The sequence below is a fragment of the Musca vetustissima genome, unplaced genomic scaffold (genome assembly GCF_032173495.1).
Source record: "Musca vetustissima isolate MV318-11 ecotype Yass unplaced genomic scaffold, APGP_CSIRO_Mvet_v1 utg32822, whole genome shotgun sequence".
Taxonomy (NCBI): domain Eukaryota; kingdom Metazoa; phylum Arthropoda; class Insecta; order Diptera; family Muscidae; genus Musca; species Musca vetustissima.
Window position 1 is genome coordinate 1 of NW_026885355.1, and position 19,816 is coordinate 19,816.

Genomic DNA, 19,816 nt, shown 5'->3' on the forward strand with positions numbered 1-19,816 from the left:
TATAGCCTTTTTAGTTGTATATGTATGGGGGAATGTGTACGTGTTTCATTAAACGTTGTCTGTCTATGGGTGTGTGAGTATGTGTACTGGCTTGTCATTTGCTTTGTAATCAAAATCTGCTTATAAGTTTTGTTTTAACTTATATTACATTAAACGTGTGTATATCAGAGTGTGTGTGTGCGCGTGTACATATATTGTGTATACATGTATAAGGAGCAATGTGGCTATATTCTCCATTAGTACTTGATGTGTTGTTATCCTTTAATTCCACACCCCTAAAAATGGGTGTTGTTTTTTTGGTACATTTTCCCTTAATTACAATGCCTTGTAATAAGGAATCGACATTTTGTAATTTATTCTGTTCAAATTTTTGCGAAGAGCGATTCTTACTTACAAATATATTTTTATTCAATAGAGAAACATGTTACCAAAATTCTTAACTTTTAATAATTATTATTTATATTTAGGATTCATGTGTTCTAAACTTACCTGAGGACACATTTTGCATTGATATTTACGACCCGTACCAGTCGTACCTCCCCCCAGGGAGGCACCAATTTTTGTTGCATTGATTGGTTGAGGAACAACAAGTAGAGCTGATGCCGCCGAACTGTGATGACCAACATGATTGCCATGATGACCCGCACCAGAGGAGCCTAACACACTTCCGCCTAGAAATAAATATTTAAAGTAGAATTTAAAATGAATTGAAGTACATGACGCTCATTTAAAAACTTATACAATAAAAAACATTGTATTTTTAAGTTTAATGATGGACTGTGGACCTCTAATTGACGTGGTCCTTCATCTAAAAATATAAAAACATATTGCGAAATCAACGTAACCGAAAGACCAAATTAAAACAAATCAATATAAATATCGGGTTAAAATATTTGATTATCATAAATTGCCTATGAACAAAAGAGACATGAGTACAAATATGTTGTCTACCACAATAACTTTGTTCCGATTTTAGTATGATTTCTGACGATGGAGTTGTCCGTCTCTTAATGGGCGCGTCAGCAGGTGGCGGAATGGGAAAAGTGGATGGTCATACAATTATATTACAATCAGTTAAACATGGAGCTAGTATGGGGTAGTTGATTACCCTATTTTACGGATTTCCCCCTCTGAATCAAAACTGACTAAAAAGTGTTCCCTTAAAAAGAAAATTGAAAAATAAGGATATAATTACGGCATATGGTCTAAATAATCCAATACCGGCCGGTTTGGTTGATCTGTCATCCTGCAATCATTAGCAAACATCTTCTACAGATGTGGCATTTGTAGTTGAGGGTAATGCTAGAAGCGTAAAGTCAACATGCTGATACCGAACTTTCCGAGAGAGATTTTAGACTGCAAAAGGAGCCAAGCTCACGACAAGAAACAAAGAGCTTTTTGAGGTGAGGAAATTCCCATGGATAAATAAAAAAAAAAACAAGAAGGAACAGCAGACGGTAGCCCAGAAGGATAAGACGGACATTCCTTGAACAACCTCAGAAGCGGATAGGGGGATTAGATCTCTTCAAGATCAAGCGGCACGGCGCCAAGCAGCAATTGCAACGCCTTTGTTGCAATAGTGCAACACAATGGCAAACATGCTAACATAACGACCCGCTGACACGAAGGTAGATTCTTCTGGTCTAAGATAGTCGAGGCAACTTTGTACCATGTAGGTGAACCATAAGTTGAACAGGAGACAAACAAGCCGCAATCGGTTCCCAAAACACGCTTGATGGTCCTTACAACCTTCAACCGATCTAAGTGAGCAAGTAAATTCAACCACTCGGACACCGTTATTTCAAAATACTTAACAGTACTCGAATACCTTATGCCGTGTTCACCAGCTCGAATGTAGTAAGGACGGCTTTGCATAGCGTACCGAATTGAGTCTAGAACAACATGTGTTCTGTTGATACCGGCGTCGATATATATAAAGCTCCTATATAATTTTACGTCCGATTTTATGTAAATGATGCACTGAACTTCCAATGTTTGTCCCATTAAAATGTAATTTTTCATAAGGTACCGTATTGAGACTAGAGTAACTTGCGTTAGGTTTTTTGAAAACGTTAGGTTTGAAATTTAGATATAGCTCCCATATATTTTTTCGTATATTATGTAAATGGTGTACCATTGGGTGGCGTAGGAGATGATAGATACCAATCAACGGCTCTGATTGGCTATAACATGGCAAAGTCCAGGCTTATCTTGGTCCCCCTTTCATCTCAATTGTGGACTCATCACCCACGATGAAATAGTGAGTTAATATGTGTCGCGAGTTCACCCATAAGAACTATAAAGAAATGGGTTGAGGCGTCGGGTTAGTTGCCCACTCTCGGAAAACCCAACCTACTATTAAAATGCTAAGAAAAAGAAAACCAAACCCCTCTAATGTTGACCACGATCTGCGAATCTGCACTGGGAATGTGTGCACGTTGTACAGAGCAGGCGCAGTGGTCGCTTTGGCGGATATACTCACGAAGTACAAAGCCGATATTATTGCCTTACAGGAAATGCGATGGAAAGGGACAGGCGTAAGTAAATCAGACGATTACGCCCTGTATTATAGCTGCCATGAAACGAGACATGAATTTGGCTGCGGATTTATGGTTAACAGGAGAATAATAGACCTTGTCTCCAGATTCACTCCAGTAGATGAGCGAATTGCTATAATCCGTATAAAAGCGAAGTTCTTTTACATCAGTCTCATTTGCGCCCATGCTCCGACCGAAGATAACGATGAACCGACCAAAGACATATTTTACGAGCGCCTAGAAACAGCATATGACCGTTGCCCTGGCCATGACATTAAAATTCTGCTGGAAGATTTTAATGCAAAAATCGGAAGGGAAAATATCTTTGGCCCCACCGTCAGAAAAATTCAGCCTTCATGAAGAAACATCCGACAACATAGATGAATGCATGCCCAATGATTGGAACCTCAGCATCCTGTGTCCAGTGCACAAAAAAGGAGACAAGGCGATATGTGCTAACTATAGAAGAATAAGTCTCCTTCCTATCGCCTATAAAGGTATATCCAGTGTGCTGTGTGAACGATTGAAGCCAATGGTCAATGACATCATCGGACCATACCAATGCGGCTTCAGACCTGGCAAATCCACCATGACCAGATCTTCACTCTGCGCCAAATCCTGGAAAAGACCCACGAAAAACACATCGACACATACCACCTATTTGTCGACTATAAAGCCGCATTCGACGCCCTATCCGTCCAGAGGTGTTTAAATCCATGTCTGCGTTCGGCATTCCTGCATCTATCGGAGCGCTTCAATACCGAACGAGTATTCAGACAAGGTGACAGTTTGTCGTGTGATCTTTTTAACATCCTGCTGGAAATGTCATACGAGACGCAAAGGTGAACAGAAATGACACTCTGTACACCAAACAACACATGTTACTCGCCTACGCCGATGACATCGATATAATGGGTCGAACATTGCGAGCGGTAACAGCCACCTTTGAACATATTGAAAAGAAGTCTGTTAAGGTGGGTCTGGCAGTAAACGGCGAGAAGACCAAGCCAAGCGATTCAGATATATTCTACATATGTTAGGATACATATGTAGAATATACCCAAAGTGGTGAAGGGTATCATATAGTCGGCCCAGTCCGACTTTACTACTTTCCTTAGTGGTTTAAGCTCGGCTTATGGAACAACCCTTCTGTAACAAGCCAGCTAAGTAAGTGAAGTAAGCACCAAAACTCTAAGCTTGTCCGATTGAAACAAAATGTTTCATACCCTATTATGTGTATTGTATATTAAAATAGCATGACTTTTTTATGTTCCTCAAAATATTGTATGTACAACAATATAATTTGTTAATTAATTTAAACCTTTCACCAGTTGCTGTTTATAACTTACCTTGTGGTGTCACCGCATGATGATCCAAACGATTGTCATCTATGAAATGACCTAAAAGTGAAACGAATAATATATCAGAAAAAGGGAAACAGCAAAAAAATCAAAGTTAATGTCAAAGTAAACTAAAGACAACGGACATTTTATTGCAATTAATAATAATGATGATGTTAAAATTCTATTGATCAGACGGTCAGCTAGCCAAACAGGCTAAGTGTCTTGTGCTTTCCCGTCTGTCTCATAGTTCTCTACAATATGTCATTTATGTCATGTCGACATAGTGTGGCCAAGACAGCTAACTGTGTCAGCAGTAGCAGCAGATGATGGAAACAGTGCACCATGTTGCTGGCGCCACCTATTGAGCAACCATACTTGGTAATGGCAATGGAGTTTGTTTTAACCATAACTCGATTTTTACGATTGACTATTTGTCCAATGGCCGTTTGAAAAGAGCGGGCGGTATTTCTTTGAACTATTGTCACCAATCTATATTTGCGGGTGTACGGCGATCCATAGATTGGTTAGAAATGGTGGAACAAATGTATGTACTTCGTCTTTCAACTAGCAAAAAAAAAAAAAAAAAACTTGGCTTGACTTGAAATTACTCAAAAGCTGTTGCCTGCCCGCTTTTTGTCACCGATCTGTTGCTGTGTGATCGTTTCGAGCGTTTTAATTAAACTTTTCTTTAGCAAAATATTAGTTATGGTTGTCTACAAATGGAAAGCTACAACTCGCTGCCACCAATTGACAACTGGAATGTGTCGGCGTGTGATTTATGATTTTTCTCATAACAAGACTTTCATTGTAAGATTAGTTTGCCCCGATTGGTGGGTTGCGAATGTGGGTGAAGAATTGATATATGTTTGGAATGTTAGGACTGTTTTGTCTAAGTATAATAAATAATATTAGGATGGATACCATACAATATGATTAAAACAACTTATTTTGCAGACCATAGCTACATATGTTGGAAAATGAAACTATGATCTTCAAAAAATTAAAAATGGACGAACCTTTTTTATAGAAGTAATGTCGAAACATAAGCTTTGTTGACAAATATCGGCTCGGAATGATATTATGAATGATATGATTAAGAAAATGAAAGGAAAAGTTTACAATTTATTTTTACAATATTATTTTTTTAAGAACTTCCAGGATAAAAAGCATGGATTGAATTTTTATACCCTACACAAAAGGTGGAGAGTATATTAAATTTGTCATTCCTAGAAATATTCACCGGAGAACTTTAATAGTATATATTTTTGATAAAAAAAATATTTTTCGATTTATGTGTGTTCGTCTCTCCGTCTATTGAAATCACGATGGAGATCGCAATATTTAAGATAGAGGTCTGAAGTTTTGCACATACATTGCTAGTACTCCTATGATGTTTGGTATGGTAAATGTGATATATCGGTCCATATTGCGGTGTAGCCCCCATATAAAGGTACCTCCCAATAACCGGTATTTTGGGGGTTTTGAACACTTTTGTAAATCGAATTGGGCGGAAATAAATATTTTGGGTTCTTAATGTATAGCGCATGTCCCCCACACAACGGTGGAGTTCTTTTATAATTTTTGCCAAGACAATTCAAAGCTATGAGTGCTGAATTTTAAAATATTTTTTTGTAAAGGACATTCAAAATTATTGACGTGTATTTTAGAAAAAAAACTGTCAAGGACATTCTTATATATATTTTTCCAATAACATTCAGGATAATAAGAGTGGTTTCTTGGAAGGACTGTGAAGGATACATGCGAGGATTTTTAGAAGGACTTTGAGGGGTCCAAGCGTGTATTTTGAAGAATTGCTATGAAGGAGGTTAATCGACATTTTTGGAAGAATATTGAAGATTGAGTGCTGGAAGGTCTATTTCAAAAGACCCGTTGATTTTTGTATGGATTGCTAAGTCTCATATTTTTGGATGAAGAACTATTTCTGATTTTTGGCCTGTGATAGTTTTATATGTTTATTTCTATTTTTCAACTATAGGAAGGATATTTATGTATAATATTTTCAAACAGCAAATAAACATACAGCTTGTTTATTTCGGTTTCCTGTAATTTCTCTTCTACGATTCCCCATTAAGTCATGTTTTCTATTTTTTTTGGAAATTTTTGAATCGTTTCTTTTTGGTATATCTTTTTTTGGCTATTTATACCCTTCACCACACTGTGGTACAGGGTATTATGTCTTTGTGCATATGTTTGTAACAGCAAAAGGAAACGAGATAAACACATGGTTCCTTTTGAGAATATGCATAGAATCACTTTCTGAGTCGATTTATGCATGTCCGTCCATCTGTCCGACTGTCCATGTTAAATAGTAAACAAAGTATAGGTCGCATTTAGGATCCGAATTGGATAAAATTTGGCACAGCTTTATTGTTTGACCCACGGACGAACCCTATTGAAATTGGGAAAAATTGGTTCAGATTTAGATATAGCTCCCATATATATTTTCCGATTTAGTCCGATTTAATTTCTTTTGAATTCCACGAAATTTGACATAGCGTACTGAACTGAATGTGTGCTAAGTTTCATGAAAATCGGTTCAGATTTAGAGATAGCTCCCATATATTTTCGCCCGATTTTAGGTGATTGGTGCACCAAAGCCTCTGAAAATCATTCGATTTGCACGCATTTTGTCATAGCGTACTGAATTAAGTCTAGAATGACGTGTGCCAAGTCTCGTGGAAATCGGTTCAGATTTAGATATAGCTCCCATATATAGTTTCGTCCGATTTTAGGTAGGTAAATGTTGCACCAAACTTCCAATATTATACAGATTAAGACAATATGTTGCACAGCGTACTAGATTAGGTCAAGTTTGATGTACGTGAAGTTTTGATGAAATCGGTTCAGTTTTAGATATATTTCTCCCTTATATAGTTTATCCGATTATATGGAAGTGGTGCACCAAACTCCCAATATTTGTCCGATTGAGACAAAATTTTGCACAGCCTACTAAATTAGGTCCTGTTTGATATTTATGAAGTTTTTTGAAATCGGTTCAGATTTAGATATAGCTCCCACATATAGTTTCGTCCGATTTTAGGTAAATTGTTCAGCAAACTTTCAATATTTTTTTCTCTTGAGACTACATTTTGCACAGCGTATTAAAATATGTCCCCATTGATCTATGCGAAGTTTTGTGAAAATCGGTTTAGATTTGGATAAATGATTTTTTGGTAAATGGTGCACCAAACTCCCAAGGATTTTACGATTGATACAACATTTTGCACAACGTATTGAGATAGGTCCTTATTAATGTATACTCCGTATTGTGAAAATCGGTTCAGATTTATATAGAACTCCCATATACATTTTCTTCCGGTTTTTGATAAATGGTGCACCGAGGAGCCTACGTCTGTTCCATATACACGAGATAAAATTGTGAACAGCGCTCTGTGCTGCAGCATACCAAACGGTATATGCCACGGTTGCTCAATTAGATCCAGATTTACATATAGCTCCACATACATTATTTTGCTCGATATTGATACAAATGGTACACAAAGGAATCCGATTGACATACAATGCATTGAGTTTTTACTTTGTTCAAATATCTATGTAGATCATACATTTAGTTTCGCCCCATTCCATTTCAATGGTCTTCTAAAAATTATATGTCTATAAGTTATATATATATATATATAGGATATTGTATATATTAGCATATCTCGTATATATCCAAAGTGGTGGAGCGTATCATATAGTCGGCCCGTCTGACTTTTGAACATTCCTTACTGGTTTATTTTTTGACTTGTTTATTTGGATTTTTGTGTGTACCTTTTATGTAATCGGACAGATGGACATTTAGGTGCTATATCTAAATCTCAACCGATTTTAACAGAACATAATTTTTACACTTATTGTGCGAAATTCCATATTGCTATTTGGGGCACAATTTCCATGGGAAATATATCTTAACCGAATCAAAAGTTACACATATCAATCCGCCTTTATATAGGAAGACGTTTTTAACCTAACTTTTGGCTCTGATATAATAAAAAAATTACAGATATCGGTTTATATAAAAATTAGTTAAATATGAGGAAAATCCTACAAAAACAAAAATACCCCAGTTGGAGAAACGAGAAGAAGGAGGGAGAACTATTGAATATATTATCAGTGAAACATAACCACACAATATAAATATGTCTAGACATCTATTAGGGATACCCATAATTTAAAGCTACAATGGACCTATGGCAGCCACATACATCATATAGAAAAATTATGATAAACCCTCTCCAAAGAAATTAACCAGAACTACTTAATGAAGTCATCGGACTACTCTTCGATATTTTTTTTACTTTTAAGACAAAAAAATATCATCTTTTTAGTTGAGATATATATTCCAATCTTGGAAGAAAAAATAGTAAGTCCTCAATATCGCAGAGTTAACCAATACATTCACAAACACTCCTCGTTACCTATTGGCAATGATTAACATAACATGTTCGGTGCACAATTTAAATGTCGTTAAGAAAAACATACAAGCAAAAAACAATATCTTCGTTTTTTTATGTTGCTGTTGTTACTTTTTTCTTGCTTGCTTGCTTAAAGATCGATTATCAGCATCTACGTAATCCGTATCTATTCTCAAGTTGTTATAATCTTGATCTTCTTCCTTGTCTTTGTTTAACACTGATATCATCTTACCAACCAAAAGCAAACAGTAGCAGGGAACAGCAACAACAACAAAAACATTAACGGCAGTAATCACCAACAAAGGAAGATAGCAGAGAGCAACCCCTCCTCCACTGATTTAATCTTCCACTAATCTTAAAACTTAACAAGGCAATAGTACATATTTCACTTTGTTCTCTTGCTTCCCCCGCACTCAATATGCCGCAGTTTGTGGTCAAGAGGTTTTGCCATCAACGTTGTTAAATTTTTAAAGACGAAATTGTTTTACGTCACCGGGGAGGTCTACAACATTTACTTGTCATTTGACTTAGTGTGCTATGTTGGTATTGTATGGAGTTTCTTCTACAGGAAAAAGAAAATAGGCATTTGTTTAGGAGGGCCTTTATAACCCGTACAGCCTCTTTGTTGATCATGGGTACTAAAATTCGTATTATAAAACAAGTTATGCGATTTTCAAAAATAGTTAACGGAAAAAAATTGTACAGCACGAGTTTTTGCGAATGTATGAACATTATCCTCAACATTTCTATTCTCTCTCTCACAGAAGACCATAGATATTAATTATAAGTAATTTTGTAGGCAACGGTAAGATGGATGATTTAACATCTGCATCACTTATCGGCGCTGAAGTGACAGATCTCCGTTCTGATGGAATCTCTAAAGTAGTATTGAAGCAACTGAATGAACAAGGAGTAGAATACCTAGCCTTCAATTTGTTGTTAACCAACCTATTAGTTCCCCATGACTACTGAAGCCAAGCAAGGTGAATTTAACCTAACCAAGGTCATATATTTGCCGCTAGCCATCCTTATAAGATTCGGAGTCTTGAAACGACAGGGTAAACCCGAAACCAGGCAATGATTTCACTGAGGTCGCTAATAGCTAAGACTCCTTACTATTCCCAAGCTTTAGAGAATACTGCCTATCAATACGGTTTTCGGAAGCAGCACAGCACGAAAACAACTTTCTATATTACGAAAGGACTCAAACAGAACCTGACGTGATATTGATTTATCAAAAACATTTGATACTGTTCGAGGACATCGAATGAACTAGAATCTATACATGTTTGAAGCGTTAAATCCTAAAATATATGTTCGGACGCCAGTGGTATGTGATATTCAAAAACCAGAACTCAAAGATCAGTACAGAGGGGTAATATTTACGAAATTGTTTAACCTCTACCTTTATCGAACTTCACGCCCAACGGACCGCGATTAAATTATAACGAATATCAAGTACTTGACACTCATTGTGCCTGGGCCAAAAGTTGATGACATTTGCTATCGATTGAATACACATTTTCCATACGACGATTATGCAAATATGCGCCACGAAGTTAACGGTATCGCTGAATGTGCAGGTTCTAGGGTCACATAAGGTGATGAGCAAAAAGAACATTATCCAGACAATAGCCAGCAATATTTAGAGAACTGATAAAGAAACTTTTTTGTTAGAGATGGGCCGATCTGTGCTAAACAATGGATAAACATTCAATCCTGCCAAAATACCCGCCTGAAAACTGCGACATGGTGAAATTTTTTGACTCCGATAGATCAATTACAGATCATACCTGTGCATGAACAGGCCGATGGGTCGATAATTTCCGCTATCAAAAAACAGAAGTTCAATAGTCGTTCGCAGAACAAACACCCCAGTGAAAGCAACAGCCATCGAGACGCAGAAGACTGGTTTTGGTATAACAGAGATCGGGTATAGACGACCCAATTCATATTCTGCTGGAATTGTTGGAAGGTTGTATAAAATCTGATCGGCAAGCAAAATGCACATCAGCAAACATACTCACGTTATTAAGGGAGTGGTCCAGAGGTACAAAAGAGAGCCTCTAGTTCAACAGGTATATCAAGCAAAATTGAAATATGTTTACACTGATGTAGTTGAGGAAGCAATTCAAATACAGGATGACCACCCATCACCGAAAATTTAAGCCACCGAAATAAACTCGAGTGAATATGGTACAAATTAAATCAGGGTGTTGTAGTCGTTCCAATTTGAACGGGGCTAGAATAGATGGCTAATATCTGTCAGGCATGTTGTAATGGTCCACCTACTCAATTACCCACCATCATTATGGACTCAACCTATACAGGGCACCGATTTTTTGAATCTGGAGTTAGAAGCACAATCAGACTGTATAGAAGAAAATACACAGCTATACAACAACAAAATATGCCTCCAATCTTAAAACTCACAAGGGCAATATATTATGCCTCCAAAAACACGAAATACCAAATTACGGCTGAATGCGGAACAAAAACATCCAATAAGGTCCACTTATTCGTCATTTAGGCCTAGTTAAGAGTTTGTCGCAAAACTCCATTGCAGTAATTACTAAGGCCCCCTACAAGTGCCCTCTTCCATTAATATTATAAGCTAAGCACTTTGCTCCTGGCAAGATAAGTTTGCATTTGTAGTTTTTTTAGCCATGTTTTGGAGTGTGTGAATATTTTGTTATTTATTTTTTTGTTCGTTCGTTCCATTTTTTTTTTTTGTTAGTCTATAGCATGGAATTTATGTTAACAAGTTGTTAGCATCTGTTGTACGTTGTCTCTCCCCCGTTTAGTTTACGGCGACAACAATTTCTTCTATTAGCTTTTACAACATGTTTGGCATTATTTCTATTTGAAAATGTTTGCTATTTTTGTTTGGCATTCTCGGTGCCAGAGAGTGTGTGTGTGAGTATGTGGGTAAAGGTTATATATACAGGCATTTAGCCACTTAACTCATATTAAATTTTTGGAGATTGCGGTAGAGATCAGTTATGATATTTTCTACAATTGTAATTGAAAGCAAAATTACTAGTTAAACAATTTGTATGCATATATTTTTAGAGCAACTATTCGTGGTTCTAAAAAACAAAAATTACCTTTTTGTAAATTGTTGTGGTGATCATTCATTTTGGTCTGAAAAGAAAAAAAAACAACAGTTGTTTATTAAATGTTACCATGAAATTATGTTAGGTTTAATAAATAGGATATAACAATAGCCGCCATTGTATGGAATGTATTGAAAAAAAAAAACAGTAAGGAAAGTAGTAAAGTCAGACTGGGCCGACTATATGATACCCTTCACCACTTTGGGTATATTCTACATATGTACAATTGCATGTTAATGTTCCCGAAGGAACATACTGATGTCTTTCTGCAACCTATGATCAATTAAATTTCATTCGGGCAGATCTTGACCATGGGACAAATTTATGGAAAACAATTTAAAGAAAAATTGATACACGCTATTCGCTGTTAAAAATTTAATTTCAATCAGACATCCGATCAAAATACATATGTAAGCTAAATCAAAACCTGAACCGATTTTTCTGAAACTCTCCACTCATCATTCTAGAATCAATTCAGTACGCTATGCCAAATTTTGTGCAAATCGAAGGATATATAGGGAGTTTGGTACACCATTTACATTAAATCGGCCGAAAATATATATAGAAGCTATATCTAAATCTGAACCGATTTTCAGGAAACTTAACACACATCATTCTAGACCCAAATTATTAGGCTGTGGCAAATTTCGTGCAAATCAAAAAATATACTGGGACTTTGGTGCACCATTTACCTTATATCGGACGAAAATATATATGGGAGCTATATCTAAATCTGAACCGATTTTTCCCAATTTCAATAGGGTTTGGCTTGTCCCAAATTTCATCCAATTCGAATAAAAAATGGGACCTGTACTTTGTTGACAATTTAACATGGACAGACGGACGGACGAACGGACATGCATAAATCGATTTAGAAAGTGATTCTATGCATATTCTCAAAAGGAACCATATGTTTATCTCGTTTCCATTTGCCTGTTACAAACAACAAAAGAAATTTAAAAATATCGATAGTTGTTAAAAGTTACTGCATAGACCTACAGATTTAGGTATAGCTCGTATAGATATTTTTGTTCGGTTTCATGTCTATAGAATGATGACATGTCTATAAAATATTTAAAGTAGGTTCAAAAATCTATATAGGTCCGACTTCAAGCCAGGGTTTTGAATTTTCTTTAATTGTTAGGGATGTTAATGGCACGAAATGTGCTGTATCGAAGATTGTTCCTTGACTGCTAAATTTTGAGCAACAACAATATCGCATTGATATCGTGCAGGAGCTGTTGAACATCGTCAACGATGAGTCAGATTACTTCGAAATTGTGGAAGTGAATATTATATGTCATATGAAAAATCGATACAGCCAGTGTTGGCTTAACCAAAAAGCACATTTCAGGACTGTTTCAAGGATTCGTAAATGTGTTGATTCCTCGACGTTCTCAAGAATTTGGACTGTCCTATCGGATATTATGACGTATTTTGCATATAGACCTACATTGATAAAAAGCCCATCTCACCCATCTCAAATCGTAGATACGTAGAATGTGTGCTTGCACAACAGGCTATGGACGACAATTTTCTGCAACGTTGAATCACATTTCTCACTCGGTGGGTACGTAAAAAAACTGAATCGTATTTGGGGTGCAGAGAATCGTCATGCAATTGAAGAGAGACCATTACATCCAGAAAAAGTCACCGTTTGCGCTATATAGCTATATGGTTCGAAGGTGTGATTGGACTTTACTTCTTCGAAAAAATCATACAATAATTAATTTTTTACCTGCTATTGTAGAATTATAGAATTCGAGCGAATATGGTTATATTGCAAGAGACATTTCCAGACCGCGTAATTTTCTCGTCGTGGCAACTGGTCCGACAGACAGTGTTTATCCGCACAAACCTTCAACTTTTGAGCCTTAAAAACTAACATGCATCACGTTATGGCTGAGATAATGCCCAATATTAGTCAAAGAATAGTCGAAATTATTTCAAAAGAATCAATGTTTGCTACAGATACATTAAACTTGTTTGTCGATTACGGATGGTAACCATAGTTTAGTGACGTTGCTAGTTGCCAAATTTGAATTATGGATGGCAAATGTTGTCAACCTCAGTTGCTTCAAATAGAATTTGTCGGCAACCATTTATTTCTGGTTTCTGAAATTTTCTTGGAATAATGGTTAAAATTACTACAAAATGGTGAACATCTTCTTTTGGGACCATGATATGTACGTGTATGGCATCTATACATCCGACAACACCCGGGAATTTTGTTTTCGAATAACACCAGTAAGGAAAGCAGTAAAATCGGACGGAGCCGACTATATGATATCCTTCACCACTTTGTGTAAGTTGTACATATTTATCTTTACAATTACATGTCAATGTTACCTCGAAGGAACATACTCATGTCTTTCTGCAAGCTATGATAAATTTAATTTCATTCGGACAGATTTAGAGTCGTCTATGGAAGCTATGGTTGCATCTGCACCAATTTCTACAGAACGCAATAACGTCATTCAAGTCTCAATTTGATACGTTGTGCGTAATTTCGTGTTAATCGGACAAACATTAGGAGATTGGTGCACCATTTATGTAAAATCGGACGAATACATATGCATATCTGGGAGCTCTATTTAAATCTGAACCGATTTTCCCGAAACTTACCACACATCATTCTAGACTCAATTCAGCATTCTATGCCAAATTGCCAAATGCAAATCGAAGGATATATAGGGACTTAGGTGCACCATTCACATAAAATCAGACGAAAATATTTATGGGAGGTATATCTACATCTGAACCGATTTTAGCGAAACTTAACAGACGGAACTTAACTCCAAATTTCGTGAAAATCGAAGGATATATATATAAATCAAAACCGATTTTCTCGAAACTTAGACTCAATTCAGTACGCTATGCTAAATTTCGTGGAAATCGAGGGATATGAAGGGACTTTGGTGCACTGTTTACCGAAACTATATATGGGAGCTATATCTAAATCTGAACCAATTTTCACGAAATTTAACACACATTGTTCTAGACCTTTTTCAGTACGCTATGCGAAAAATTTCGTGCAAATCGAAGGATATAAAAGGACATTGAGGCACTATTTACCTTAAATCGGACGAAAATATATATGGGAGCTATATCTAATCTGAACAGATTTTCCCAATTTCAATAGGGTTCGTCCTTGGGCCAAATAAATGAGCTATGCCAAATTTCATCCAATTCGAATAATAAATGCGACCTGTACTTTGTTTACAATTTAAGATGGACAGACAGAGGGACGGACGGACGGACATGCATAAATCGACTCAGAAAGTGATTCTATGCATATTCTCAAAAGGAACCATGGGTCTATCTCGATTATTTTTGCCTGTTACAAACATATGCACACAGACATAATACCCTGTACCACAGTGTGGTGAAGGGTATACAAATTGTTATTCTTCTCATTTTCCTCCTCTGTTAATTTGGAAAAAATCTACATTTTACACAATTTTTCCTCTATTAGCCGGACAACTTCGGTCAAAACCACCGACATTGTGTATTGAGCCATGGCAAGGTTGAAGTCATTGCCTCCGCAAAAAACCTCAGAGCTGTACACACTTTTATGAAAGGAGGAATTGCTGTTGACAGTCGGGCTTTTCGGAAACTAGGCATCTTTTGTTAGCCGAAAATACGCCTTAAGGGAACCCCACCTATTCTCGATTTTAATTTTTCAAGATTTTCAATGGGCTGGTAAATCAATACCAATGCTTGTTAATTGTTGTAACTTTGCACATATATATTTGAAGATTTAAAAAGGAAGAAAAATAATTTACAAAAAATGTTTGTTGTTGTTTTTGTGATCAAAGAAATGTCCTTATTTTTGAAGGCGGGCATGATAACTCCTCACTGGAACATCGAAATCCGAAAATTCCAATGGTGTTAGAAAGAGTACATGTCTGGCTCTCGTATGAACTAGGATTATTGACTTCGCTCTAAAATTATCAAAATATTGAAAAAATATTTTTGGAAAATCGCCGATTTTTGACCAAAAACCAACTTAAAAAATAAGGAAGATCTTCAATGATTGGCTTTATCCTAGTTCATACGATAGCTATACACTCACAGAGAAACGTGTAAAAATTTGAAATCGATTGGGTTATTAGTTTTTGAGTTATCGTGCTAAAATGAGCAGTTGATAGAACATTTCTCTAAACATAAACATCTACTCACAGTACGGATGGTAGTTCTAATGGATTGGATTTATCTCTTAAATGCCTTCTAATAGATGATACGCCTTGCACATCATTTTCATCATCAAAAAATTGTTCCATTGAGCTTATCATAACATATAATTAGTTTTTCTGAAATATTGTATTCATTTGTTTGTTTACAATATTTTAGTTTCAAAAGTGTTAAATAGTATTATCGACGGCAACTGAGAAAAGTTGATATTCGTAATGTTAAGTTTTATTTCAGTGGCGTTGCCAGTTGAAATCGTAACTGGATTTTGGTCGCTATCCATAATCGACCCATTGATCAAAATATTACAATGTGCAATCATTTGAGAGATTGCGAGATTTAGACATTTTCAAAATGTAGAACCTTTGTGAGGAGATAGGAGAGGACTTAGTATAGCTTTGCTACATAGTTTTCAATTGGATACTCTGTTCGCATGATATTATAATTTTAGTTTTCCAGCAACATAATAATTTTGCGGCGAGCCAAAGAAATGCAACGCTTTGGCCACATGATATTTAATTTGTTTCAAAATAACGGTAACTAATGTATATCATTTCGTTTGCAGTTTATTATACATTTTCAATCATACCTCGTTCCAAATTCGGGTTAAAAAATTTAAATGTTTTTTTACTAATGTAAAAATAATTTTAAAATTACCACACTTAAACAGAATTTTACTCGCCGTTGGGTTTTTTGTGCCTTTGAAGAAAATATTACGACTTCTATTTCTAATCCCATTATTTTGGAATGAATCTGTTATTAACCGAAAAAAACAGAGTTAAATCTGTCCTCCTAATCTAATTGTTATGTATGTTTTAAATATTTTGCAATTTGTATCCAGTCATATATAGAGCTCTTTAAACATATTCCAAAAATTCATTCATGAGTTCTATTGTTATTTTCTAAAATTTCTAAATCTCAACCAATTGCTACTGCTGACAAAAATATTTACCCACAAATCGTATTCAATCTAGTGCAAATATTGTTCATAACCGAATCATAACACTTTAAATAATATTGCCAACAAAAACCCAGATGTATAAAGGAAACTACCAACTATGAAATCCAACAAACAATCTATTGAGCCATGTAAACAACGGATATAGGTTAAAATTCTATTATGGCCACATCGAAAAAAATAAACATTTGTTAAAAAATAAAAATAACAACAACTAAAATACAGACTAAAACTGCCCTTTATGCCGATTTTTGTGAACGCCTTTCTGAATTGTTTAGCATCATTTGAGTGGAATGGGACGATGAATGGCCAAAATGACCGGTCTGGTCGTCGTGGCGAGTCACATAAAATCAATTCAAGCAAATAATAAAAATAACAACGGAAACAAATCTAGAAAAAAAATATTTTTTCTAACATAAAAATAGAAAGAATGAGGGAAAAAACAAAAACATAACATGAACATGACCTACGTTCATATATTGTATTTTTTTTTTTTTTTTGGAGTACACAAATTCTTCCAAATAAAAAAAAACATAGCCGGCTTTATTCTACTGAATCTAAACGTAGCAAAAAAATATGTACCAAAAAAATTATATAAACATAGACACAATAAACTAAAGAGATACCCCTTGGAAGGGAACAACAAAATATAGCTAAACATTGCAAAACAAACAAAAATAAACCTTTCTGGAATTCCCTTTTGTTAGCAAGTTTTTTTATTTTTATGGCCGCCAATGAAGAAATGTTATTGCTCCCCTTGGCGGTGCATAATCTAGAGAAAAACATAAAAACGTTATATCCTAGACGGATTTTTTGTTAGACTTCTCGAAAAAAAAGAATTTCTCTATTTTTTTATTTCCAGTTTTCTTTTATGTTGTAGTATTTCTTTTATGTTGTATGTGCATTTTTGCTGATTTAATCTGTGGTAGATTTTTAAAGGTTTTGTTTTAACAACTTTTAAATATTTTGTTAATAAATGTCTGTGGATCATCATCCCAATATGAGCTGATTTTTTATATTATTCACGGATCCATAAAAGCTAGAAGTGGTATTTTTTAAATTTTTATATCCTTCACCACACTGTGGTACAGAGTATTATGTCTTTGTGCATATGTTTGTAACAGGCAAAAGGAAACGAGATAGACACATGGTTCCTTTTGAGAATATGCATAGAATCACTTTCTGAGTCGATTTATGTATGTCCGTCTGTCCGTCCAATGTACAATGTACAGGTCGCATTTATGATCCGACTTGGATGAAATTTGGCACAAGTCACTTATTTGGCCCAAGGACGAACCCTATTGAAATTGGGAAGAATCGGTTCAGATTTAGATATAGCTCCCATATATATTCTCGTCCGATTTAAGGTAAATGTGGAACCAAAGTCCCTCTATATCTTCCGATTTGTTTGAAATTTGCCATAGAGTACTGACTTAGGTGCAGAACGATGTGTGCCAACTTTCGAGAAAATCGGTTCAGATTTAGATATAGCTCCCATATATAGTTTCGTCCGATTTAAGGTATATGGTGTACCAAAGTCCCTACATATCATTCGATTTGTATGAAATTTGGCATACAGTACTGAATTAGGTGCAGAATGATGTGTGCCAAGTTTCGAGAAAATCGGTTCAGATTTAGATATAGCTCCCATATATAGTTTGTCCAATTTAAGGTAAATGGTGCACCAAAGTCCCTATATATCATTCGATTTGTACAAAATTTGGCATAGAGTACGGAATTAGGTCCAGAATGATGTGTGCCAAGTTTTGAGTAAACCGGTTCAGATTTAGATATAGCTCCCATATATAGTTTCGTCCGATTTAAGGTAAATGGTGCACCATATATATCATTCGATTTGCATGAAATTTGGCATACAGTACTGAATTAGGTGCAGAATGATGTGTGCCAAGTTTCGAGAAAATCGGTTCAAATTTAGATATAGCTCCCATATATAGTTTGTCCGATTTAAGGTAATGTTCCTATATATCATTCGATTTGCATGAAATTTGGCATAGAGTGCTGAATTAGGTCCAGAATGATGTGTGCTAAGTTTCATGAAAGTCGGTTTAGATTTAGATATAGCTCCCATATATAGTTTTTTCCGATTCTATGTAAATGGTGCACCAAAGTTCCTATATACCTTTCGATTTGCATGAAATTTGGCACAGCGTACTGAATTAAGTCTAGAATGATCTTTTTTCCGATTTTTCCGAAACTTTGGAAAAATCGGTTCTGGTTTCGATATATAGCGATATATAGTGGTGAAGGGTATCATATAGTCGGCCTAGTCCGACTTTACTGCTTTCCTCACTAGTTTTTTTTTGTAGAACCCTCAGAGCTACATTCCTGAAATGCTTACCGAATATTATCAAGGTACTTTAATGCTAATGCAGTATTTGTTTAAATATTGATCCTTAGAACTATAACTCTGAATTTTGTAAAGAATATTATTATACCTGCCGGAGCTATAAGGGTATATTTCTTAAATAATATTTGAAGAACCCACAGAGCTATAATTATAACCCCATCTCAAGCTGGATAAAATAAATTTGTCATTTCATTTGCAACGCCTCGAAAGATTCGCTGGAGACGAATCAGAAAAAAATGTTATGTGGATTTAGCCATGTCCGTCTGTTTGTCTGCTGAAAACACAATGAAAAGACAGCTTTGAATTTTTTCTCTGACATTGCAATTACTCCTAGGGTGATTGGTATTGCAAATGCGTTAAATGGTTTATGGCGTTTGGTAGGAGTAGTAGCAATATATGTACCAAATTCCAAATCGCTATCTTAAATATTGCGAGCTATAATGTGATTTCAACTGACTGACAGACAGCGTTTTTTAACAAAAGGGCGTGAATTTTTGAAGAATTTTTTTTAAGAAAAAGGCGTGGTCTTTTGGGGATTTTAGTCAAACTCAACATTTTGCTGAAAATTTGTTTTGTAATATCATGCGAACGGACTATCCGATTTAAGCCTGTATATAGTTGTAAGGTGGAACATATCGGCGTATTCCTTCAAATACCTCTCCCACAAAGAGTCAAAATTTTCAATTTTTTATAAATCCAATATCAAACGAATGGAATGTCTAATTTGATCCAAATTTTGCGTAATCGTAATATTTTTACCAAGTCTAGATCATGTTCCACGTCTCCTCGCTCCTTCTGGTACCTCACCCACAAACATTAAAATATACATTTTTATAGACAAACTCTTCTGGTCTAATTCCATAG

At 35.6% G+C, this 19,816-nt stretch overlaps 1 protein-coding gene across 1 annotated transcript in view; it reads right to left on the reverse strand.

The window, feature by feature from the left end:
- Positions 1-489: 489 nt before the first annotated feature.
- LOC133332574 (zinc finger protein rotund-like) overlaps positions 490-19,816 on the reverse strand; it is a gene marked incomplete at its 3' end in the record, with an annotated part of 58,175 nt that continues 38,848 nt past the window's right edge. Inside the window, exons 4-7 of the mRNA XM_061540947.1 lie at positions 12,470-12,498; positions 11,427-11,473; positions 3,887-3,937; positions 490-671 (exon numbers count right to left, since the gene is read on the reverse strand). Coding sequence (XP_061396931.1) covers positions 490-671; positions 3,887-3,937; positions 11,427-11,473; positions 12,470-12,498 — 309 coding nt within the window. The remainder of the gene's footprint in view (positions 672-3,886; positions 3,938-11,426; positions 11,474-12,469; positions 12,499-19,816) is intronic.